Genomic DNA, 25196 nt, shown 5'->3' with positions numbered 1-25196 from the left:
CTCAAGATCTACGTAGACACCCACGTAAGGACACCAGCACATCACCACGTTAGCATAGTCGTACATGGATATGGCACGCACCAAGAACACCACACGTGTTACCATGCCTTCACAAAACACAGTGCAAGGCACCCAACGACCACATACTGGCGACACCACGGAACAGAGTGACCCCTTGGATTCTAGGACATGCCCAATGGGATCACCAGAGTCCACCCAACCCTCCTCCCACAGCAACACCAATGCACACACATGCAGGCCCTTCTAGTGGGAGCAAGCGTGTGAAGAAGACCCCACAATGCAGCCACCCCAGAGATCAAGACAGAGAGGCCAATGATGAGCAGTTCGACTGGGTTGGTGAAAACATTCCTACATTATGCAGCACCATAGGTGGCAAGACCCTACTACCAGGACAGTTTTCTGATGCATTTACAAAAACATTGATGGTACAAACTAGAAAAAACAATGATATACTTGATGAAAATAAGTTTGCAAAAATTGTATTGTATTCATAATAAGAAATGATACATCATCTTTACAAAAGCTTTCTTACAATATTGAGCTTCCTTCTCTTGTTATTGGGTAGAGTGTGCTCAAGGAGTGATTGGGCTATTTCTTGAGTATCCTCTATGCCTATGCTTTTGGCTATACCTATATAAGCAAGAAGCTTACCCCTAAATCCAGAACCAAAAACATCGAAGGCAAGGGATTTTTTAATCTGAACCATACATTTGGTGCTCTGTGCCATAGAGGCTACACAGAGCACCTTAGAGAGGGCTTTCAAAAAGAAGAGAGTGAAGGTAGATTGAGGGGTGTAGTCCCTGTGGTATAATGGTGATGCCATCCATAGGAAGTCGACCAAGATAGTGCGCCAACGCAGCATCATGTCCATGGACCTTGGCCTGGTCTCTGCTGCCGCCGCCTCTCCCAGTAAATGCGTCAATTTCAACCACCCTCTGCAATCAAAGGAAAAATCAAAATATTTTCCTATACATAATTACAAATGTTTCTAGGTTGTAAAAGGTTGATTATTACCTCTTGCTCAATGTCTTCTTTTGCCAAAGTGCTGGTGGGGGCTGGAGAGACGGAAAACTCTCTCACTTGTAGCAAGAGTAGTATGATCCACACTTAGCTCAATCCAATGGGATTTGCATCCCTTTCGGAGCTAGGGATTCAACCCGTACCGGTGCACAAAAGCTTATCCATTTGATGGAGAGAATGTGAAGAAAACTACTACTATTGACATAGACTCAACACACACTCAAGCTCAATCTTGCTATTGCTCAACTCCACATTCCATTCATCCATACATCCAAACAAGAAGAAAGCCTAGCTATTGCTTACACAAGATCTAGCATTCTTCATTCTCTAATAATCATTTCCCTAGCATGCACACAACTCTTGAAGCTATCAATAAGAAACATGCATACTAGAGAATTGACAAAAGAAGAGAGACAAATATCAACTCATTGCATTGAATTAACAAAAGAATAGAACTTACAACAATGTAGATAGGGAGTGAGAAGAGCTTGCACCTCTATGGAAGAAGAGGGAGAGCTAGTCTCAAGAGAGCTCAAACATGAGTTTGCCCAATGTGTCCATGCTCTCAAATGAGCCACCTTTTATACAAAAATTCTAGAACTCTCAAAAGTTCCCATGTGGGATTATTGTCAAGCCCCCTCCCACATTCATCTACAACTTTGAACTCTTTTCAAGAGCTCTAAGTGTCTTTTTTGTTGCATCCTTGGCATCCTTGTATTGATCTTCATTTGCATGCAACGCTCCCCCCTTCCTATTTTGCGCACGTCCTCGAGCGCGGTAGTAGCAAGAGCTGCAACAAAAAAAACATGGATACATTGAAGTCTTTTATTGAAAAAGAAAAAGAAAAGAAAAGAAAAGAAAAATCAGCAATGATATTTTTCACACGTGAGCATACAAGTGCAAGGCTGATTAAAGTTTTAATGAGTACTAAAATAGGTGAGTAAAGACTAGTCAAAGTGAGACTTAAGTGGTAGATAATGCTATGCAAAGGCAAGTGTGCTTTGTATACCGCCGGTTATGACCGCAGTCTCAATGTCCTACAAGTATGTAAGTTATTCCTAAGTGGCATACCTACTCCTAAATATGAGCAAAGGTGATTGGAACTCTCATTTTTTTTTCTTTTTTTTTTCATTTTTCTTTTCTTTTTTGATATGTGTGTAGAAGGTGATAAAGATTAAGGTTCTATCCCAAAGAGACCCAAGCAATGGCCAAGAGACCTCCGCCAAGAGAATCTAAAGACCGCTAAGTATCTCAAGGGCGACAGACCCTTTTTCTTTCTGTTATGACCTAAAGAGTACCCCTTGAAGATGAAAGCATCGGTCTTGAGGGCCCATAGTGTACCCCCGAGTTCTACCAACATCTATCAAGGCGATAGATTCCTCAAAGTTCTTCTTCTGAAGTTTTTAGACATCAGTGTTCACCCCATGGAAACCAAGGCATCGGCCCCAAGGTGCTAAGACAACCTTAGGTCCTACCAAGCATTTCACATGGCGGTAGACACTTCATGTCTCAATTCACTTTGTATATATATATATATTTTTTAGGGTATATTTTCATAAATTTTTATGACTCCTAGCACCTAGCTCATATCTAAGAGGTAACTTCCACTAGGGATAACTAATATACCTTGAAAACATAAGTACTTGGCATACTCCATTGGTATATATCCTACACTGTCTTTAGATAGAAATATCTTTTACTAAGTCTTCTAAGACTCTAGAATTCACTCACCATATTTTAACAACTAATCAAAAACTTCAAGCAGCCAACATTGTGTGAACATGCAAACCATATATTCGAAAGATAAGAGCACAAAAAGAAGTAGAGATTAAGATTTGAATACACCTGTTGTAGTGCCCTGTTGATGTTGTTCGTTTGCAGTGATGCATTGCTGATTTTGTGCAGATTGCTCCTCCTTGATCTTTGTAGGCGTAGCATGTCTCCCCCCTTCCTAATTTGTTTGCACGATAGGTGGACTATTGGGGCGTGTTTGATGCTTTTGTTTTTTTACGGAGATCTCTGCAAAATTTTTATTAACAAACACGAAAAGAAAAGAAAAAAAAATAAAATTTTTCATTGGTGCCAAACACCGAATATAGCCGAGGGGAAAAACCCAGTGGGAGAAAAGTGCCCTGGCTTGTCTATCTTATTGCGGAGTCGTTGAACTTACCCTTGCGCTGGTGGTGGATCCGTGTCCTCGTCTGCTGGAAAGATGGTATCAATTTCCTCAGGATGCAGAGACAACCCCTCACAAAAACCTGCCGCTGGAGAAGGTGGTAGAGGAAGGAGTGCTTCCTCACTAAAGTATGGCATTGGTTCTATGGGAAGGTTAATCAGACAGTTTCGATTTTGGAACTGTGCAATGTAGGTACTCATATTGATCCAATATTGACATGTGGAGGCTTGGGGAAGGAGGGCTTGCAAGATCGGTGGTTGCAAGTCATTTAGGCTTGTATCCCTCCATTGTTGTGCTTAAACCTCCTCAGGTAATCTACGCTGATGTGGTCCTCTCTCTGGTATTCTCACATTAAGAAGATTATGGCGTTGGGGCGTAACTCCCACAATTTGCTTCATTAAGCCCGTGCCATATCGTCTAAAGTAAGAGCGGCATATCCAACAAATATGTGAAGCTTCTTCTAATACAAGCCGTGCACACTCTTGACAATGTGGAAATGGGTGATGCTGTTGATAGAATAATGTGACAAAGTGATGCCCACAACAACTTTCACCTAAGGGAGCATAGAAGTACCTAGAATGTGTTTGAAATGGAGGAGCACTATAACCCCCGCGATGATCTGGTCGAGTACTATCGGGGTCAATGCATGGTGGACATGTATCACGCCAAATATCCATCAGGAGTTATCTGGACGTAGAACAATGAAATTTAGAACACTCATATCCATCATGACAGTTCCAATCAAAAACAAGATTATCTCAAAGAAAACACATCTTCTAAAGGCATAAGGAACTACATTATTCAAACATTGATTTACCAAAAAGCTTTAATTGTAGTGTTAATGTTTTTGGTATATCCTTTTTAAGAGGTGGACACTTTAGCAATTGTCTTGGAATTTGAGCAAGATAAGAGGTTTTAGGCATTGAAATGCTAGAATCTATGCTCAAATGAGACACATTTGGACTCGTCGTAGGTACACAAGTTGATAGTTGAATTGTGTTACAAGGAGAAATCGGAACAACCGGTGTTTCAATACATGTTTTAGGAAGATCAACACAAGTAGATTTGTAGGTGCTATCACAGCCACCTTTTCTTTCTTGAAGAGTTTGCGTTGATTTCTTTTGCACCCACTGATATGGACAATCAAGGGTGGCTTTTGGAATCTTTCTGAAACACTCTTTTACCTTTGCCAAAGCTTGGCATTTTGGAAGCCAAATTGCTGTTGCACCCTCATAATAGCCTTGTGCTTTGAGCACATGTTTTGGGACCCATCGATTAACAATCCGAGGTTTGGGCTTGGAAATGATGTGCTTCTTAAGAGTCTTAGCAACTGGACTAGATGGTACAAGTTTGTACGCATCTTTGGGTAGCCACATTGATAATTCCTTCTTACCTGGCCTTCTTTGAGCAGCAACTAGAGTAGTTGGAACATGCCAGCCATGGCCCTCACTTGAGTACTCATCAATTATCCACATCATTTGTGTTGGAATTCCAACAGCAGATTTTGATTGTGGGTTGGGTAAGGTAGAAACATTACCCCTTTGACACGATAAAGCTCGTGGTGTAGCAGATCCCAAGATGCAATCAGAATCAATTTGCAACTTGTATTGTCTATTCTTCCAATCTAATGAGCAATTGGTAGCACTTAACCACGATCTACCGAGAACAACCTCTACTACTGCCTTGGACTTACGTGCCACATAAAAGGACACTGACATCTGGTGATCCTGAATGGTCATCATAATGACACATTTTCCCTCTATAGGGTTATCTTCTCCAGAGAAGCTTCGTAGGTCCACAGGAATTTGCACAAGTGGTGGTTGACCCAAGACTATCCAGGTGTCAAACGAGAGAACATTATAATCTGCACCAGAGTCAATTAAGGCAGAGACAAAGTAGGTAGTCTCATGAAGATGAAGTCCCACTTGAATATTGAATGGTTCGACATATGGCTCATCAGTAGCCAACTGTATGGCTAACATAGAAGCTTTGCGACGCTCCTTGGCTTTTGCAACTCTAGCTTTAGCCTCCTCTTGAGCCTGACGTTTAAGTAGGTCAAGTGCTTTTTTCCGTGTTTGTGCAGCATGCATCTGTTGAAGCATGGCTTCAGTTAATGGTTCATTGTATTTCTTGAGACGACTTCCATTAATGAAGTTAGGCATTTGCTCACCTTCTAGTGTCTCTAAACGCACTGCACCACTTGGGGTAAGCTCATTAATCACAAACGGTCCTAAGCCACGTTTTTTGAGCTTTCTCTTATGCTTCTTAAGTGTGTATAAGAGCACCAGGTCTCCTTTTTTGAATCGGCCAGTTGTTACATTTCTATCATACCATTGCTTTTGTCTCCTCTTCTCAGCATACATCCCCATTACCGCCAATAAGCGGGTCTCATCAAGCTTTTCCAATTCGTCAACGCGTTGTGAAAGCTCATGACCAGTCCAATCCAGTTGTTTAGCTACTCGTAGAGTAGGTACAAGAAATTCAATGGGAAGAATTGCGTCTAGCCCAAAAGCAAGTTCAAATGGGGTTGTGCCCACAGATGTTTTATAGGCTATCCTATATGCCCAGAGAACTGAGTGCAACTTTTGCTCCCAATCAGTCCTATGTCCCTCAACAATCTTTGTGAGTGCTGTGCAGAGAATCTTATTAGTACTCTCAGCTTGTCCATTGGTTTGGGAATGATAGGGTGCAGAACGCTTGTGAATTACCATAAATTCTTGAAGCAAAAATTCTATGACTTCATTTACAAAGTGTACACCTTGATCACTAACGATCTCAATAGATAAGCCATAGCGTGTAAACACGTACTCATACAAGAACTTGGCTGTGGTTCTGGCATCATTTTTGACTGTTGCCTTTGCCTCAACCCATTTGGTCAAATAGTCGGTTGCGACTATAATATATTCTGCATGCGTGTTACGAGCTGGAGGTTTAATGGGACCGACAAAATCAATACCCCATTTTGCAAAAGCACGTGTGCTTAACATAGGCCGTAATGGCATATTGTCCTTTGTGATGGGAGGTTTGGTCCTTTGACAATCGTCACAACGTTTCACATATTCTTCGGCATCCATTTGTAAGGTTGGCCACCAAAGCCCAGACCACCTAATCAACTTAGCTGTGGTATTACCAGAAAAGTGTCCACCCCCAACACCTGCATGTGCATGAGTTAAGATTTTCAGATAGTCTGCTTCACATACACACATGCGTAAGTTGCCATCTTTGCCCCTCTTGTAGAGTTGGCCCTCTATTAGCATATAGTTTGCCGCTTCAATTTTAATAGCCTGCTTTCGATGTTTAGGAATTGTTTGTTCCAAATGACCATGCTGAAGGTAGTCCACAATATACTTACTTTAACTTGGTGTAGTTGAAATTTGGAATAATGTGACATTATTAATTGGCTTCTGAATTTTACATGAAGCACAGTTACGAACAAATGTTTCAGCCTCTGCATGCATGGTAGGCCACCATTGCCCATCCTGAGAGATACGTCGCACACAAGTAGTAGCTGATGCATGGATTCCATCGATACCCGCATGTGCCCATTCCAAGATCTCCTCATATTGGTCGGGGTTAGGTATAAGCCTCAACACTCCATCATTACCCTGACGATATAATCTCCCTGAGATTAGCTTGAATGGTCGCCATAGGTCCACATTAGGACCCGCTAGTTGTATTTGCCCACTTGTCAAAATTTCTAAAATGGATTCAGACCATCTAGGAGCTGTCTCTACAATGAAAAGTGTTGAATCTAACATATCATCATCCACACCCACAGGAGCTTCGCCAGAGGTGATTCGAGACAAATGATCTGCCCTTAGATGAGTTGTTCCTTTTCGAACTGCAACTTCAAAATCAAACTCAAGAAGGATAATAAACCACCTTACTATCCTTCCAGTTGCACAAGGCTTATTCACCAAATATAGCAATGCTTGATGGTCCACAAAAAATATGAATTTGTTTGCCAAAAGGTAATGGCGAAACTTTTTCACTGCATATATCATGGACAATCCTTCTCTTTCCGTTTGTGGTGTAATTCCTCTCAGCATTGTTCAACTGTCGACTAGCATATGAGATTGGGAAATCCTTATTGTGTTCACCCGATTGAGCCAAAATACATCCAATTGCAAAGTTGGAAGCATCAATATGGACATGAAAGATTTGGTTCCAATCTGGTGCCCGTAAAATGGGTGCAGTCACTAATGCTTGCTTCAACTTTTCAAAGGATTCCTCACACTCATCCGTCCAATTAAACTTTACAAGAAGAGCATATAATGGTCTGGCTAGGACAGCATACATGTAGATGAATCTACGGTAATAGCCACAATGTCCCATGAATGTTTGTACCCCTTTAGGGTTGATAGGCCGAGGTAATGAGACAATGACATCAATTTTATCCATATCTGTTGAAATCCCGTTGCGAGAAACAATATGGCCCAAAATTTTCCCTTGTCTTACCATGAATTTGCACTTGTCAGGATTCAAGCATATACGATAAAGTTGACACTTTTGAAACACAAGTCTCAGGTGTTCTATATGATCATCACGCTCTTGTGAGTGAACACATAAATCATCCATGAAAATCTCAAGAAATTGCCTAAGGTACTCCTTGAATACATGACTCATTAACCGCTGAAAGGTTGCTGGCGCATTTGTTAGACCAAATGGCATAACACGATAGGCAAAGATGCCATCTTCAGTAGCAAAGGCTGTCTTGTGTTGATCCTTTGGATCATTTGACACTTGGTTGTACCCAGAGAATCCATCCAAGAAACTATATGCCTTTTTCCCTGCAACTCGTTCTAGAACATGATCCGTGATTGGAAGTGGGTAATGGTCACGCACAGTAGCTGCATTTACCTTCTTGAGGTTGACACATACTCGAAGTTTTCCATTTTTCTTGGGCACCACTACAATAGGGGAGACCCATTCAGTGTGTTCAATCTCATAGATAAATTTTGCCTCTAAGAGCTTGTCTATTTCTTCCTTTATCTTCCGTGCAAAGTTTTCATTGTAAGTATAAGGACATTGCTTGGAGGGTTTTGCATCCTCCCGCAATGGAATTGTATGCTGACATATGCTTGGATCAACTCCTTTGAGGTCTTTATAACTCCAAGCAAAAACATCACGATACTCCTTTATTGTTTGTATTAATAACTTCTCCTCATCTAAGGACAAGTCTGTGGCAATCCACACATAGCGAGGCTCTTCTCCTGGCTTAGCAATATCAATCTTTTTTGCATCTTCTGGACCATCGTATGAAATCCCTGGCACGCTTGGTTTTTGACGCATGGGTTGTTGAAGAACAATCTTCCGATCTTGAAGAGTGTACTGTGTGAAATTGGGAGGAACATTTAGACCTTGTTCCTGTCCACTTGAGTCTTCACTCATTGAAGACCATGTTGTTCTGAGCTCTCCTTTGCTATCTTGCATCGGATTTTTTTGTGCAATCGTTGTCTTTGCACTTCCCACACTCTTTTTTGAATCGGTTTTAGACTTGAATTTTGGTTTTTGTTTCTTCGTCTTTTTACGATTTTTGCTAATAGTTGTTAGCTTTTCCCCTGCTTGGAATCCATCTGATCGTTTGACTTGGTCTTTGATACTGTCTTGTGCTTGGACATAGTATAGATATCCGTTCTTTCCTGAGAAGTGAGGTGGTGGTCGAGAGTTTTCACTCTTAGACTCCTCCTTTTCTTTCTGCAGTCTCTCACGTTGTTCACGCTCATCTTGTCTACGGGTTCTTTTATGGCTCTTACAGCATTTACGTTTAGGTCGGCTTCTAGGGATCTCTACCTGAACCTCCCTTCCTCTCTAGAGTAGGCGTGCCTTTCCTAACTCTTCCTCAGGGATTGTCACCTCATTATTAAAATCAGAGTCCCAGCCATCTTCCTTATCAGCATCATTAGCAGATTCGAGTGTTAAATCCTCTACTGAGACTTCCTCGACATGCATAGCTGTTTTGGATGTATCCCTATAGTACAAATCATCTAAAAGGGCACGTGGTTGTACCATTCGTATAGGAATAATATCATATCCATCTGAGTCACAAAATTGAATTGGCTTCGGTAAAGCACATGTCGATAATGTTGCAAGGACATGACTCCATTCTAATGGATCAATTAAATGCTCAGGGAAGGGTTGTGGAATGTATGCCTCGTCTGATACACTTCGATTACCCTTAAGTCTCTCAGTGTTGAAATCCCTACATGAGGCTCCACACATCCATAGATCTTCTCGCCCCTCTGATAATGTAACTCTTGAGCCCTCAGATGAAGCAGAATCAAACTCATCTATTGGAGACCTTGTTACATCACGATATGAGTGATTTCTTAGGTTGACCCTTGTGATGACAGAATCATGTCGGAGGTACAAGTAATTGTATCCCCAATCTTGAATCATTTGAAATTGTCGCATGAATGGTCTACCCAATATCACTTCGTAGTTTGGATGCTTTCCAAAATCCACTACTGCAAAGGTATGCTCATATTCAATCCCACATGTGGTGACCAATATGTTCTCGAGCAGCCCAAGGGGATGTTCTAAGCTTCCATCTGCTAGCTGCAAGCACATCCTGGTACTCCTAATAGCTGGTTTGGCCCATTTTTCCCAAATGGACCTTGTCACAATGCCCACTCCTGCGCCACTATCAAGTATTGCAGTTGAAGATACTTTTCGCACTTCTAATGGAAGGGTAGCATTTCCCTGATCGTCTTCACAAAATTTTCCTACTTTGTTGATAGGAACTGGCATTACATGCTTTGTTTCAGAGTGTATAGTACACTCATGGTGACCCTTTTGTAGCAATACCTGCTCTGACAAACATGTGGCAATATCATTCCACAACTCAGGTTTAAGCTTTATCAACTCAAGCAAAGGTAAGGTACAAGCCACTGGTGCTGACAAAATAGCCTGCACCATACTCATATCTTTCTCCTTTGTCAACCTTTTATGCATGGAGGGTATCCTCAAGGTTTGAGAACAATTCTCATATTCTCCCAGATATGATGGTAAGGTTTTCATTGTATGCTTACTTCTAGGAGAAACAATTGTTTGAACTTCCTCCGGGATGCTTGGGTGTCTAAATTTGTTTTCCGTGCCTCTGGTAAAATCCACCTCAGAGAATGGAGGCGAACTAACAGAAGACATGTTCCCATTAATTTTCTCATTTACTGCGGCCCACATGTCATTTGCCATGTCCTCATTAGCATCAATAACTTCATCATTGCATGGGAAGACAAGGCTAGGTGATGGCAGAATGTCATCTTTCAATGGAGTGTCAATTGGTGCAGACCTTTCGCTCTGAGCTTGTGAAATGAGCTCACTTTTCATTTCTCTACTTGATGACACTTCTGGTATAGTTTCTAATGTTGGCTTAAGAGAGGTTGGGCCCCGAGGAATAGGTGGTGGTGGTCCCTCAAGTATTGACTGAGCTTCCCTAATGATTTGTTGATGTACAGCTAGATTGATCTTCTCCTCACGAGGGTTTGGGTATTCTTGAAGCTTTTTGGGTAGCTCAGATAAAGCTGCAATGCGACTTCTATGAGCATCAATGATGGCCTCTAGAGTCTCATTCACTTTATCCACAAAGACAGAACCCCCAGAACTATCCTCAGTCGTACTAGCCTCATTTTGTTTAGCACTAGGCTCAGGTTGAGGTTGATGTTCCTCATGCACTTCTTGGGAAGTAAAAGTTTTATCTCTTATGTTTTGTTTAGAGGCTTCCTGAGAACTAGTGGATGTACTTTTAGTTTGTTTGCTTCGGTTCTTCTTCCTCCGAGTGGTTTTTTTTCTATTGGACTGTAGGGTCTTGTCCACTAGATTTGTTTTTGCATCCCTAGTTCGAGGTGTCTCATCAGTTTGCATTTCTGCATTTCGTGTCTGTGATCTAGTCATGACTCTAAGTGGCACGACATCATCATTCTCAGATGAAGGTGGCGATGGAACTGCCCCTACAAGGTTAAGTGAAACCTTTGGTTGAGAGGTGCCTTCCTCATGTGGTTTCAGCAGACAATCTTTTGGGAAGTGTTCAACACAACACCCTAGACAATATCTTTCTATTGGTGGAAACTGTTGTACTGTTGTATTGGACCGAGATGCTTGCCTAGAGCGATGTGGACAATCACGAGCCCAATGGGGTTCTCCGCACTCATAACAGGGGCCCATTGGTTTGGCCTCTACTTTCCTTGGCTGCCATTGACCTGAGGGGCCTGGAGTCCTAGGTTGGTAGCCGCCTAGCAACATTAAAGAGTTTTGTTCCCCTGGTTGAACGTCCAGTGCTGGGCTTGGGTATGCGGGACTTTCAAAGATATTTCTTTGGATGAATATGATACATATTCTTCCTCCACATAGCCTGGGTTTACCAAGTCTCTACACACATTTGAATTGTCGTAGTCGACAACCCTCACAGGAGCAGTCCCTGGAGCAGGAGGTTGAGCACCAAGAACAGGTCGTGCTTGTTCTTGTGTCATCGGTGGCTTACGTTCAAAACTAGTATACTGTTGATACATTTGTGGAGCCACTCCACCCCTCGGCTGCTCACGTTCCTGTCTCATTCTCGCAATGCGAGTACAATCCTGTGTGGTGTGAGTAAAGTTCCAAGCACAGGCTTGGCACCACTTCTTTGTGGGTTGGTTTGTGACTAGAGGAGAAAAGGTATTACAGTCCTCTGTTTTATGGTCACCGCCACATGCTCCACAAAGATGAGGACCTGTAGGAAGCACACTCCTCATTCTCTGCTGCTGTTGTTGTGGCTGCATGGGTGGACGATAGGTTTGTCCTAATCTCCTTAGCACTAGGTTGGCTATCTGGTCTGGATTTACTAGCGCGCTGGACCCTGATCTTTGGTCATCACCCCACTGATCTCTAGGTTTCACCTCAGGGCCAGAACCATCTTGGAACTTGAAGTTATCGGTGAAATCCATAGCATCATGGCAACACTCATTGAAACTTGTATGCTTCTTCGCATAGAGATGTGTATGCAGTGTCGAATTTTTGAGTCCTTTTAAGAAGAGAGAAATTAATCGACTTTGGGCGGGCTTCTCATCTTCTGGGCAACGATTAATGTACTGCTTCATTCTATTTACACAGTCTCGAACACTCTCATTCTCGCCTTGCTTGAAAGAGTAGATGTGTGCTACTGTGTCATGTTGAATTCCCATCAAGGAAAAAGCAGCAATGAATCTCTCTTCCAAAACTCGTAAAGAAGTTTTGTCTGAAGCCTCTAATGCCTGAAACCAAGCCAGGGCTTTTCCCTCAAGAGTGAGTCCAAACCCTTCTATTTGAGTATGCTTATCAGCAACTTGCTCAGCTCGAACTGCTTGCCTAAATGCTGCTACATGATCGTATGGATCTCCCGACCCTTCATACTTCTTTACCAGTTTCTGAAGAGTTGATGGCCTTACTTGTCTTGAATACTCATCATAGGGCCTACGGCCTCTTATTCTCAGTGGGAACTGTTCCTCTCGTTGGAAAGATGGTCCACATGTTTCCAAAATTGGTGTGGGTACCCTATTACCAGCCTCACCAAACCCCTCCAAAGATTTTGTCACCCGTATTTCAGGAGGTGCATTTATAGGAGGCCGAGTTGGCTCCCCTATCCTCCGATTGTTATAATGAGAAAGATGTTGGTGTGGTGTGACTTGTGGTCGCACATTTGGTGTAGGACGATATCTTGGTGCTAGAGTTGGGCTACTAGCAGTGGTCCACTTGGATGTTGAAGGTCCCTCTCTAGTGAACTCTCGTAGGGGAGGAGCAACAGTTTCTCCAAGAAAGGCTGTCTCTCCTGGTTTGGCTGTATTTGTTGAGAACACTTCCATAAATAATGGTTGTCCTTTCCACGTGAGTTCCCGAATCTCTTTCCAATCTAAGGTTCGGTATTCATTGGCCCATTTATCAATTATTCTGTTCATGTGTCCTGCAAGCTTCTCAACTACCACCACATGAGCTAGAGGAAGATCTAGCTGTGGCAATTTAGTTATGGCGTAATATCCCTCTAACGAATCCTTATAGACCTCTTGAAGTGGGTCATCCTGTAAGACCTTTGTCACAGGAATTTGTCGTACAAACTCCCATTGGCATTCAGCCCGCTGATCCATTTTACTCTTGCCTTTCCTATCCCTTTCCAAATTTAGATCTACAAGAAGTAAATCATCTATGGTGGATGGCTTTGAGGACTGGGCATTGGATGGTCCAGGCATGTCCGGCTCAATGAGCCAGTCATCTCTAGACTCCCTTGCTCTGGAAAGTTCTGATAAGTCTAAGAACTCGGTTTTAGAGAGCTCCCCTAATTTGTCTACCTTTTCTGGATGGTAGGTGACTTCGTAGCGAACACCATCTCCACCCATGTACATGTTACCCTGGTCATTGACGAGTGGTGCTCTATCAAGTTCTGAGAATATGTCGGCGATCTTAACAAGATACCGTTGTTGTGGGTCCCTAAAGATCTCAGCTCCTTGAGCATTTGTGTAGACATATTGGAGTCTCACATTGAGTGTTAACCCCATGGTGTCGGCTTCAAATGGATTAAAGGATCTGGAGGGTGTCCTATTTGGGGCTACGGGATGACTATTTGTCGGCCCTAGATTGTCCATGGACAATGAACTAGTTGTTCTAGAGGAAAGGGTATCGGATTGGGATTCAGATAGGGTTTCAGCAATATCTGCCAAATTGCCTACCGATTGGGTCCCACTTTCCTGCGTAGGTACTCTAGAAGGTGCCCTAGGCCCTATGGCAGAATCTACAAGACGTCCCGACCGCAAGTGCATAAGGTCAAATTTTTTTGGTTTTTTTATGTGTTTTAATTTTGTTTTGTTTTTGTTTGTTTTGGTTTTGGTTTTTGTGTTTTGTTTTTTTGATAAAAATATATATATATATATGTATATATATATATATATATATATATATTTTTACCCTACCTAACCACTAAAGGCAACTAAAAAGAATATGTGTAGTGTACTATCTACCCTATTTTTTTTATTATTTGTTTTTTAAATGTTTTTTTTAATGATTTTATGATTTTATGATTTTTACTTTTTTTTAACACAAAAATTATGAATCACGCTAAAAAAGATACTAATTATGCACAAAGTTACAAAAATTAAAAAATGCAGGTTACACTAATTATGCAAAAAATTAAAAAATGAAGAATTACAAATTATGCAAAAAAGTAGACTCCTAAAAAATACTCAATTTTTTTTTTCTTTTTATTTTTTTGTTTTTTTTAAATTTTCTTTAGTTTTCTTTTGTTTTTTTCTCCTTTTGTTTTGTTTTGTTTTGTTTTGTTTTTTTTTTGAACTAATAAATTTCGTGCCTAATATAAAAAATATGAATTTACTAATTATGCGCGTAATTACAAAAATAAAAAATAAAAAATGCACACTACTTTACTTATGCAAAAATTTAAATAAGAAACAATGGATTCAAAAAATAAAATAAAATTTGTTTTTTTTAAATTTAATTATTTTTTCCTCTTTTTTTAAATTTTTAAATTCTTTTTATTCTTTTTTTTTAAATTCTTTTTTTTCTTTCTTTTTCTTTTTTAATCTTTTTTTAATAATCTCTTTTTTTTCCTTTTTTTTAAATAAAAAATATTATTTTTTTGTTTTTTTTAATTTAAAAATAAAAAAACATGAAAAATTAATAAAAACAAAAAAAAATAAAAAAAAATGAAAATTCCACTAACCTTATCCGCGGCTCGCCCGCTCCCTCCCGGATTTCCCGCCGGCGCACGTGGGTCGCCTTCTCTTTAGCCAGCTGCCTCCTGCTGGCTTCGCAGGTCGCTTCCACACCGTCGCTTCACTACCAGCAGCACTTCACCACCTCCTCTGCGCCTCTGGCCTCTAATCCTTCGCCGCCTTCGAACCACTCCACAGAGTCGCCTACTCTTCCTGCTGCCAGCCTTCGCTTGTTGGCCTCGCCTCCGATTTTACCAGCCTACGCCAGCATTTCTTCACTCCACTTTACCTCCACTCGGCCTCTATCAATCCTTCGCCGCCTTCGAACCACTCCACAGAGTCGCCTACTCTTCCTGCTCTGCCAGCCTTCGCTTGTTGGCCTCGCCTCCGATTTTACCAGCCTACGCCAGCATTTCTTCACTCCACTTTACCTCCACTCGGCCTCTATCAATCCTTCGCCGCCTTCGAACCACTCCACAGAGCCGCCTACTCTTCCTGCTGCCAGCCTTCGCTTGTTGGCCTCGCCTCCGATTTTACCAGCCTACGCCAGCATTTCTTCACGCCTATGCCAACATAAAAACGATTAAAACAATTATATATATATATATATATATAATTGTTTTTATCCTTAAAAGGCGTCTGCAGCGCTCGCATCCCTGCAAAAATATAAATCGATTTATATTTTTCTTTTTTTTCAGCTGGCCGCCTCCGCCTTCGCTCGGCCACCCTCAGCGCCTCTTCTTCGACGGTTCGCAGCCACCTTAGCCGCCTCAACAGCTTTGCCTTCAAAGCCTTAGCATATATATAAATATAAATATATATATATATATTTATATATATATTTTTTTCTTTACTGTGCCGCTATTTTTCCATTGTATATATATATATATATATATATGGATATATATATATATATTAAACCGTCTTCACTGCCATCTCCAACACCGTTTTAGAGCCGCATGAAATAGATCTATATATATGTATATATATATCTATTTTTTTCTTTGCTATGCTTGATGGAAACACCTCCCCACACAATAACAACAAAACAACAAAACAATATCACTACTTCCTACCTATCTCACACCAACTTGCAACAAAAATACAAAAATAGAAAGTGCGTAAATTCTAATTAATGGCGGGATTACTCAACCGCAATATGAAAACACACAAGGCGCCCTTGAGATCACACACTCAATGCCCTAAACCTCGAAATAAAAAGAAATAGTGGTAGTAATGCAAGCTTCTCAACCGGTTTTGAGTCTTCTCCCCGGCAGCGGCGCCAATGGAGAGACGGAAAACTCTCTCACTTGTAGCAAGAGTAGTATGATCCACACTTAGCTCAATCCAATGGGATTTGCATCCCTTTCGGAGCTAGGGATTCAACCCGTACCGGTGCACAAAAGCTTATCCATTTGATGGAGAGAATGTGAAGAAAACTACTACTATTGACATAGACTCAACACACACTCAAGCTCAATCTTGCTATTGCTCAACTCCACATTCCATTCATCCATACATCCAAACAAGAAGAAAGCCTAGCTATTGCTTACACAAGATCTAGCATTCTTCATTCTCTAATAATCATTTCCCTAGCATGCACACAACTCTTGAAGCTATCAATAAGAAACATGCATACTAGAGAATTGACAAAAGAAGAGAGACAAATATCAACTCATTGCATTGAATTAACAAAAGAATAGAACTTACAACAATGTAGATAGGGAGTGAGAAGAGCTTGCACCTCTATGGAAGAAGAGGGAGAGCTAGTCTCAAGAGAGCTCAAACATGAGTTTGCCCAATGTGTCCATGCTCTCAAATGAGCCACCTTTTATACAAAAATTCTAGAACTCTCAAAAGTTCCCATGTGGGATTATTGTCAAGCCCCCTCCCACATTCATCTACAACTTTGAACTCTTTTCAAGAGCCCTAAGTGTCTTTTTTGTTGCATCCTTGGCATCCTTGTATTGATCTTCATTTGCATGCAACAGGGGCGGAGAGGTCAATCGAGGACTTAGCCTCATCCTTTTTTGGTGCTTTGGTCTCCTCCATTACTCCAGCGGTATCCTTTTCAGCCTCTAGCTTGTCTTGTAAGGTTGTGAATTCCTCCTCTAGAACTAGGGCTTACTCTACGGTCTCAACCACAGTTTCCTTGACCAAAGCAACTATCTCTATGATAGATTCTCTAAGGGGTAATATAGCACTATCTAGGTGAGTATCTAGGTGAGGACTGAGGTTGGACGTATCAAGGTCCACCTCACATCGCGTGCATATAATGCCCAAGCATTCATCCATTCTCAAGCTAGTTGTCTTTTCAAGGTCATGAAAGAAATAAGTATTCTTCACCTTCCACCACAATGGTGCTCAAGAGATTGATCTCAAGCTCTGGCAGCACCTTGCTCTCCTCCTATGGGGAAGATGGCCTCGCATCTTCTACTACAGTGGGCTGTTCAGCTACTATAGATTGTGCACCTTCTCGAAAGTGCTCTGATGCAAGCTGCTCTTCTACACCAGCACTCATTCCTACTGCCTTCACTTCCTTGTCATCCCTCAAATACCCTGCCAACTGCAATGCAGGCATCTCTACCTCCTCATCCAAATCCTCATCGTCTCGCTGATGAAAAACGCAAAACTGGCGAGCCACCCCACGAGAGGAACCTAGTTCCTAAATTGCTCTTCCCCAACCTCTTCACCTCCTGCTTATTGAAGGTACAGTAAGCTGTTACAGGGATGCAGATGTCGATGAAGTGTTCAAGGTGCTGGATGTAGGGGCGGGCATATTTTTGAATGTACTTAAGCAGCTCCACAGGCACCCATCGATCATTGGGGCAATGGGGAAAGGAGATGGAGTGGGGAGCCAAGTATTGCTCCATGTATGCAATCTGCGTCTCATAATGTTGGGACGCAAGGGCGAGCAACTTTTCAAAGTCGACTTCACGAGAGAACATGACAAAGAGCTTGCCCACGGGGTGGTGGAGAGGAACTCACAGAAGTTGTCAAAGTGGGTAGCCATGTGAATGCAAAGAGATAGTGTGAGCTCGTGCTTGGTTTCTATCGCGTGAAAATGAGAAAGAAGGCACCTTTGGCTATTTATAGTTAAAATTTAAAGTTTGGCCTTTTCACACTAGACCGCTAGACAAAAAAATTACAGTTTGCAAAAATATTAAGATTTCAATTAAATAAAGATTGGTTAAAAAAGAGCCTTCACCTCGATCCTGAAACTCTTGCCCCTCCAGAGGCTATTTTCCCATATACTCAGTTCATCTTCAAGCTCTTCCACATACCTACTATGTGTTGGTAGGGCTATGCACCTTGTTGCTGAAAATTCAAGGTCCCCCATTTGCCATGATTCTGAGACCATAGTTGTCCACATACCTACTATGTGTTGGTAGGGCTATGCACCTTGCTGCTGAAAATTCAAGGTCCCCCATTTGCCATGATTCTGAGACCATGGTTGTCCCCTCCTTATGCTTCCCAATCTGTAAAAATATAGAAAGTGGCACGATAACCAAAAAGTGTAAGGGTTAACTCTAGACATGCAGTGGAATCATATATACCTTTCTTCTCATCAACTTGAAACTTAACTCTTCCACATTGTCAAAGCCTATGATGCTAAAGTGTTGACGTAGGTCTATTAGGCTCCAATGCTTGCTTGCTGCCACTCACTCAACCCATCCATTTTGCATCATCACAGCTACCTCAATAGGCATAATTTCTTCTTTTGAGGCTTGAAGTGGGATCAATGTCCCGTGCTTTTGCATCCATCTTTGGTAGTGCAGACGCATGTGCAAAATAGAGTGTGCCTTCAAGAACCTAAAAGACAATGTAGAATCTACTGCATTGCACTTGTACACATCACCTTGATGTGACCCCTCATTAACCTCCCAATCCTCTCCTAGTAATCCTTGAATGAGGTTAGACGACCGTACCTCCTTACAAATATACATTATTTTTTTTTGGTGCATTGGCGTGGAATTGAACATGTGCACAAAAACATGTAAAGGACAAAACCAATTTAGCCCTATTGACCTAGATGCCTTTGAAAACTTGAGTGATGTCTTGATATCACTTACCATCTTAAACTTTAAGCATAAGATGGTCCAAGCATCAGGTTTGGGCCATTCGGGATTGTTAAGAGGGGGGTTGGGGATCTCTTCTAGCTTGCCAAATAAACCTGGTTTTTTATCTACAAAATATGAGTGAGAAAAGAAAAAGATATTATTCTGTACAAGATCACTTGGGCTTTGAGATACAAACATTGCCTCTCCAATGGATGCATGCATAGCATAGAAAACTCCAGTGAGGCTTTGGAGGAGTGGTTGTTCCTTAACATAATTAGAGGGGAAAATATCTGCAGAGAGACATAAGAAAACGGACAATCATAAGAAAATTTGAAACAAAAAATTCAATATTAGCATGTTGTTAAAGCTGTGTTTATGTTACACTGACAATTTGAAGGAAACCTTGGTAGTTGGCCTTGAATGTATAGGTCTCCAAGGGTATATACATGTTGCACTATGGCAACCAGTCCTTCCTTCTTAGTATGCTTGAAGCCTTGTAGCTGCCCCTTCCAATGATGTAGTATATTCCCCAGTTGACGCACTCGATGTGGTCCCTTAGAGCTTGGCTGCATGTAGACCCAAGCCCCAACCCCGAATCTTGCTAGAGCCCAAACTCCATTCTCATCTCTTGTGTTATGCAGCACAAGCGCTTCCACCTTCTCCCTAGGTCTTCTCACATTATTGGAAGAGGCCATGGTGGTAAAAAAAGAGAAGAAGGGAAAAGAAAAGCTTGTTTTATAACAGAAGAGTGGAGAGGAGAGAAGGTTCAGGGTTTTCAGTGCAGCAATGGAAAGCTTAAAAGAGGGTTAGAGTTTGAGAATAGGCTTCCTCAACCTAGAGTAGACTAAAGAGGGATAGAGTTTCTGCAGCAATGGAGAGGGAGGGAGCTTGAGAGAGAGAGAGAGAGGGAGATTGAGAAGGAGGGAGCTTGAGAAGGAGGGAGAGCTTGAGAGGGATGGAGTTTCTGCAGCAATGGAGAGCTTAGAAAAGGAAGAAAGAGGGAGAGGGAGCTTGAGACTGAGGGAGCTTGACAAGGAGGGAGAGCTTGAGAGGTATGGAGTTTCTGCAGCAATGGAGAGCTTAGAAGAGGAAGAAAGAGGTTCAAAATGAGCTTTCCAAACCTAGAGTATCTTGGGGGGAAGTTTGAGAGGGAAAACACACTTTTGGGAAAAAATTGAAAAATTTTAATTTTTAGGGGTTTTTCATTTGCGCGATTCTAGGTGGGGGGACCTCTAAGTTTGGGCCCAAGAGGTAGGGGGACAAGAGTAGTAATTAGGCCCCATTAGCAAACCAAAGCCTAGGCCCCCTAGGGTCAAAAAAGTAAAAAATGTGCACCCAACCCTCTTCCTATTGGTCCATTCCTAATCAAAAGTTAATCCAAGAGGCCCTCTTTGGGTCTAAAAAATTCCTAATGCTTGGGACAAAGTAAGCTTACCAAAAAAGGATGGAGGCCTGGGAATTTTACATCTTCCTTCTCATGCCCTTGCTAGAATTGCTCTTCTTCTCCCAAAATGTTTACTCATTTCCTTGCTATAATTGCTCTTCTTCTCCCCAAATGTTTACTTCAGGAGGAAGTTTGGTCTAGAATGTTCAAAGATGTGGTGGAAGATTCTCTTGTCCTCCAGAAAGGTAGTTGGATGCGACTGAACTGGAGAAATAAGTTGTTTTCTTTTGCTCCCCTCAAGATCTCAAACTCCCCCTTTTGTAGCTTTTTGGTAAATGGAAGGAAGTGTTGAACCTGTCCTATTGGGATGGCTACCCCCCAGAGCCACTGGCAATTCCATTCTCAGCTTGGGGATCTAGTGGTCCACAAATTTAACCCTCCTCTGGCCCTCCTTGATGTTCCTTTTGCAAAGAAACTGAATAACAGAGGTCTAAGGAGACTAGCTGACTATTGGGATTGGTCCTTGGCAGGTTGGAAAGAGATGGATCAGTTAGTCACAGACTTTGGTTTACTATCCAGAGAAAGGTGACTAGTTGGACAAATGTTGGCAAAATTACAGAAAGTATGGGTCTCCACTGCTTTTGATGATTCCTATTGGATAAAGGACTAGATGGGGTTTAATGGTGTGAAATTGGACAAAGGGTCAGCTAAGGTTCTTTACTTAGAACTGAGGAAACTCCTTTACTAAGAGTTTGCTTGATGGCCCTTCCCATTGGGACTAAACTCCTTCAAAGAAACTTCACTTTAGGTTGCTTCCCCAAGGGTAGGTCAACACTAGAAGATGGAAGGCATGCATTCTAGGATTGCCTTGCTATCAGGGGATTATGGGCTAAAATTGGAAAATGTGTAACTAAGTCCTTAGTAGGTGTTCAAGGTCATTGGGGGATTTTAGGAAGGGGAGGGTTTCTAAAGAAGTTACTAACCTGCTCTTTAATATTATTAGATATGGTTGCTTATGGAAAATATGGGTATCTAGAAATAATATTGTGTTTCAGAAGGGGGGAATACTGGTCTAAATGTGACTGAATTAATGTATAAATGTACTCATCTTTGCTGGTATGTATACTATGCTAACAAACTAAATGATGCTAACATCTTGCAGGCAATATACTCTCTGCAGTCTGGGATTTTATTTGTTGATCACAGCAAACCCTTGTACATACTAGGTTGCTAGTTGCCTAATATTTGGTTGCATGTAGGATTACTGTAGACTTGATGTGAAGATTAGGCCTCCCAAATTTGGGCGAAAGACCAAAACATGGTATCTCAAGGAAAAGCACCCCATCTACAGTTTTGTGGCTTTCATTAAGAACCCCCTGGATACCATACTAGTGGTCAAGGTGTGGACTGGTAGATATGTATTAGAAAAACTATCTCCCAAAAGTTACACTACTGAAGTTATGATGATTGCTTGCATACAACTTGGATATTATGTGTCTTGGAGCCAATCCTCATTTGTGTGGGAAGATGATAGATGGGATATGTTATGCAAGCTGCTAAAATGCAATGTAAAAGAGTTGGATTAGTCTCTGGTTCTTAGCCTTTGGCCCATGGTGTTTTGTACTTGGTAAAGGTTTCCACTCTTAATATAATAAATATCTTTCTCAATTTTTTTTAAATAGGCTACTAGTAAGGGCACTTTCTGAACTTTTTATAATATATCAGAAGTCCACAAGCTTCGAGCACCCGGACTGCCAGAGGGTGACATGGAACTCTAATGGCAGCTGAAGGACAAGTAAGTGGTAGAGCATTTGAGTGTGGGGAAGGACGGTTGGTTCAATACACTTTTTGTATGCATGGAGGGCTGCGTAGTCCATGAGATGGCAACGACTAAGTGATTGATGAAAGTCGCTGCTGGCCGTCGCTCTCTGTCCACGACTAAGAGGACACCAATCACTGCGAGATTGGTAGCCCTTCGATTGTGAACGCTGAAGCACTCATTTCCACATCTCTTACACCTCCGATTCCAGGCCTGCTCAATTTGTTCTGTGAATACTTCCCAATCCTCCTCCAAGCCGCCTTGGAGGCCACGCTAGAGTAGGAGGAGGAGAGAGAGATATATATATATGGCGGAAGGGTCTGTGACAGTCTCCAATGGGTCGTGGGGTACCCACATGTGGAGGAGCACGAGATCTTTGGTGCACAGGAAGACAGCAGACGTGGTTCAGGATTATCCAACGTAAGGGCTACTCTTGATTGAATCCTTCCTTGCTGCTCCTCTGTACAGATCAAATATATACCTCATGAGGCCTCTTGTGTTGTTATTGTTATTGGTTGTGTGCTAGGCCAAAGGTACCAGAGGAGCCTTCTCTGCGAGGCACAGCTCGCTTCCTCGTCACAGCGTTGGCAGTGGCAGGGGTCATCAGCGCCATCTCTTTCGTCTACATCAACTCCGAGAGCTCTCGCACAGCGAGGCATTGGGGCACCGCCTATCTCTTGAGCCTCCCCACCTCCCAGCAGAACTACCCCAACCTCCTTTGCCCTTGCAATAAGTCCTCCATCCCCTGGCCCTACTTCATCAACTTCTACTGGATCAACCAGACCGCCCACCAAACCAACAGCTGGGACAGATACCCCATCACCAATTACACTCAGTTCTGTGACCCCCTCAATGTCGTCGTTAATGGAAACGGAACCTCCGGGGCTTGGCTCCAAGGATGCTACCTCATGGCTCAATCCATCACCGCCTACACAAACAAAACCATGAGAACGACAGTCTCTACCAATACAGTGACGGCGCCATCTGTTCTGGCACACATCATCACTATACAAATGCAAGGTAGAGATGAAGGGTTGTATTTTGTTAGTTTCTTGTTTAAATTCATAGGAATACATGCGATGAAGTGCTCAGGTGTGGGTGCACACATGCTAGCACAGCAAAGGGCCTCTAGTTATGACTGCAGGATGTTGTGTTTAGATCAGGTCGCAGATGGTTACATAGCCGAAAATACTGCTTAGTATTTAAATTTGATATGGTTGTGAGCCATGCCATATCATGAGACAAGGGTGCCGGCTTCAAGTGCCTGACATGGCATGGCAGTAGAGGCTTGATTGCTGCCCATAACAACACAACTTCACAAGGGCTGTTCTCGGAAGAGCGAGAAGAGGTGCCTTTCGGTAGTTGATCACCGAGTCTGAAGAGTCATTTGCATGCGATTCCATGTGAAGTTCGGGCTTCTGAAGTGGGCATTCATGTTGGGGTACACATAGGAGGCCTTTTTTGCGTGCGTGTGTGCATGTGTTTGTTGCTCTGGATATCCACAGGTTGATCACAGATGGTTAGCCCACATGCTTTTCAACAAGCGGGTGTTCATCTTGGCAGACACCTCGGTCATTGATCTTTGTGTGTGCACGTGTTTGGTGCTCTGGATGGATGCAGGTTACAGTAGTAATTGCTCTTGTGCAGATCAGAGTGAGTTCTCATACATGCAGGATGATGCCACATGCTTAATTAATCATTTCCGTCTAACGTTGCTGGCATAATTAATCATGTCGTCTTACATTCTCTTGCTTCACGTGGTGCTAGATGATCATGCTTCCGGCAGTTTGTACTCACATAGGGCTAATTTCACATGGTCAGCTGAACTTGTGCAGTTGCTTGGAATTTTGTGATGCGCAGATGCTCTGGACGATGTGTTTGCCAACTATGCCTACCTTCCCACGAACGATTTCGCAGATTGGGCGCAGCTCCTCATTGTGAAGCAGATGTTCAGCAGGGCAGCTTATCGCTTCGTGATGAGCACCAAGTCCATGAACGACAAGAATTACACCAACGCTATGTACTGGCGATTCTTCAAAGGAGACTCGTACACGAGCCCCGCGCCCAATGGCACGCAAGTAAAAGCCTTTGATTTGACCGGACAAAGGGCCCCGGTGCTGGAAATGAACTGGACAGTGTATGTGAACGATCAATGCAGGCCGCCATACTGCGATCAAGTGGTGAAGAATTCTTTACTGCGCCGCTTTGTAACTGCCATGACTGAGGTTGGGGGCTTTGCAGCTGTGATAATGGTTGTGCTGCGAGGTGTTGTGTGGCCTTGCATCCGCTACCTCAATCGCTGGCCCTAATATAATTTATAAAACCCTTATATATATCATCTCCTATTTTTGAGTGTTTATATGGTTTTCTCTATCCTATCACTACTTGACACGTTGTTGGTAAGATGGCCTTCTATTTTCCCAGTGTCAGACTTCTATCACCACTTGACATCTTGTTTGTAATGCTTACATGGGAATGCCATTAGTAGTGATTCTGATGGAATCTGTGATGATTAACAAGCTTATGGAGGATAAAAGTGATGATTGTCCATAATGATTAGGCGTGATACACATACTAAGCAAAAGTGATTAAACTAATGAAAATGGTTATTATCACTAATCACTAGAGTAATCGGGCATAATCAAGTGTCTCCATTGTGCAATTTGGGCCTCTTAAATACTAGCTTTGAGATACATCAACATGCTCATAGAAACTTGTGTGCATGAGATAAGGAAGGAACCCTCAAATAAAGCCTAGAATCTCTCCACCTCTCCACTGAATGATGGAGGTGTCCCTTTTATATTTTATTGAGCTTTTACATGGGCACATAACCTTAGGTAGGTGTGTGGAACTGAGCCCCTATAACCCCTTGGGCACTAGGCATAAATATATGGTGATTCAAATATCCCTCCCCCCCCCCCCCAAACATAATATTCATGGCATGATTATGTTATGATGGCAATACGAACTCCTATTAGGTCATTCTAGTTATGGTTTACAATGCTAATGCTCTTTTAGTCTTGCCGAGTTATGATCTCGAGGG

General features: G+C 42.2%; 1 protein-coding gene across 1 annotated transcript; it reads left to right on the top strand.

Annotated features, from left to right (window-relative positions):
* Window positions 1-22245: 22245 nt before the first annotated feature.
* On the top strand, window positions 22246-24655 carry LOC147612377 (uncharacterized). Its single transcript, XM_086782997.1, has 3 exons — window positions 22246-22573; window positions 22680-23173; window positions 24014-24655. The coding sequence occupies exons 1-3, from the start codon at window positions 22461-22463 to the stop codon at window positions 24460-24462; spliced, it is 1056 nt and encodes a 351-aa protein (XP_086639123.1). The 5' UTR covers window positions 22246-22460; the 3' UTR covers window positions 24463-24655.
* The last annotated feature ends 541 nt before the right edge of the window (window positions 24656-25196 follow it).

This window comes from Cibotium barometz, chromosome 45, assembly GCF_041138505.1.
Source record: "Cibotium barometz isolate CiBa-2024 chromosome 45, ASM4113850v1, whole genome shotgun sequence".
Lineage (NCBI taxonomy): Eukaryota > Viridiplantae > Streptophyta > Polypodiopsida > Cyatheales > Cibotiaceae > Cibotium > Cibotium barometz.
The sequence above is the reverse complement of the archived record's forward strand: the minus strand, read 5'-3'. Positions and strand labels throughout refer to the sequence as shown.

What these genes read in the sequence shown, in the direction of transcription:
- LOC147612377 (XM_086782997.1), top strand. Translation starts at nt 22,461, where the DNA reads ATGGCGGAAGGGTCTGTGACAGTCTCCAATGGGTCGTGGGGTACCCAC. An exon ending in GTGGTTCAGGATTATCCAAC is followed by an intron (nt 22,574 to 22,679) that starts GTAAGGGCTACT and finishes GTTGTGTGCTAG; the next exon opens with GCCAAAGGTACCAGAGGAGC. An exon ending in CATCACTATACAAATGCAAG is followed by an intron (nt 23,174 to 24,013) that starts GTAGAGATGAAG and finishes TGTGATGCGCAG; the next exon opens with ATGCTCTGGACGATGTGTTT.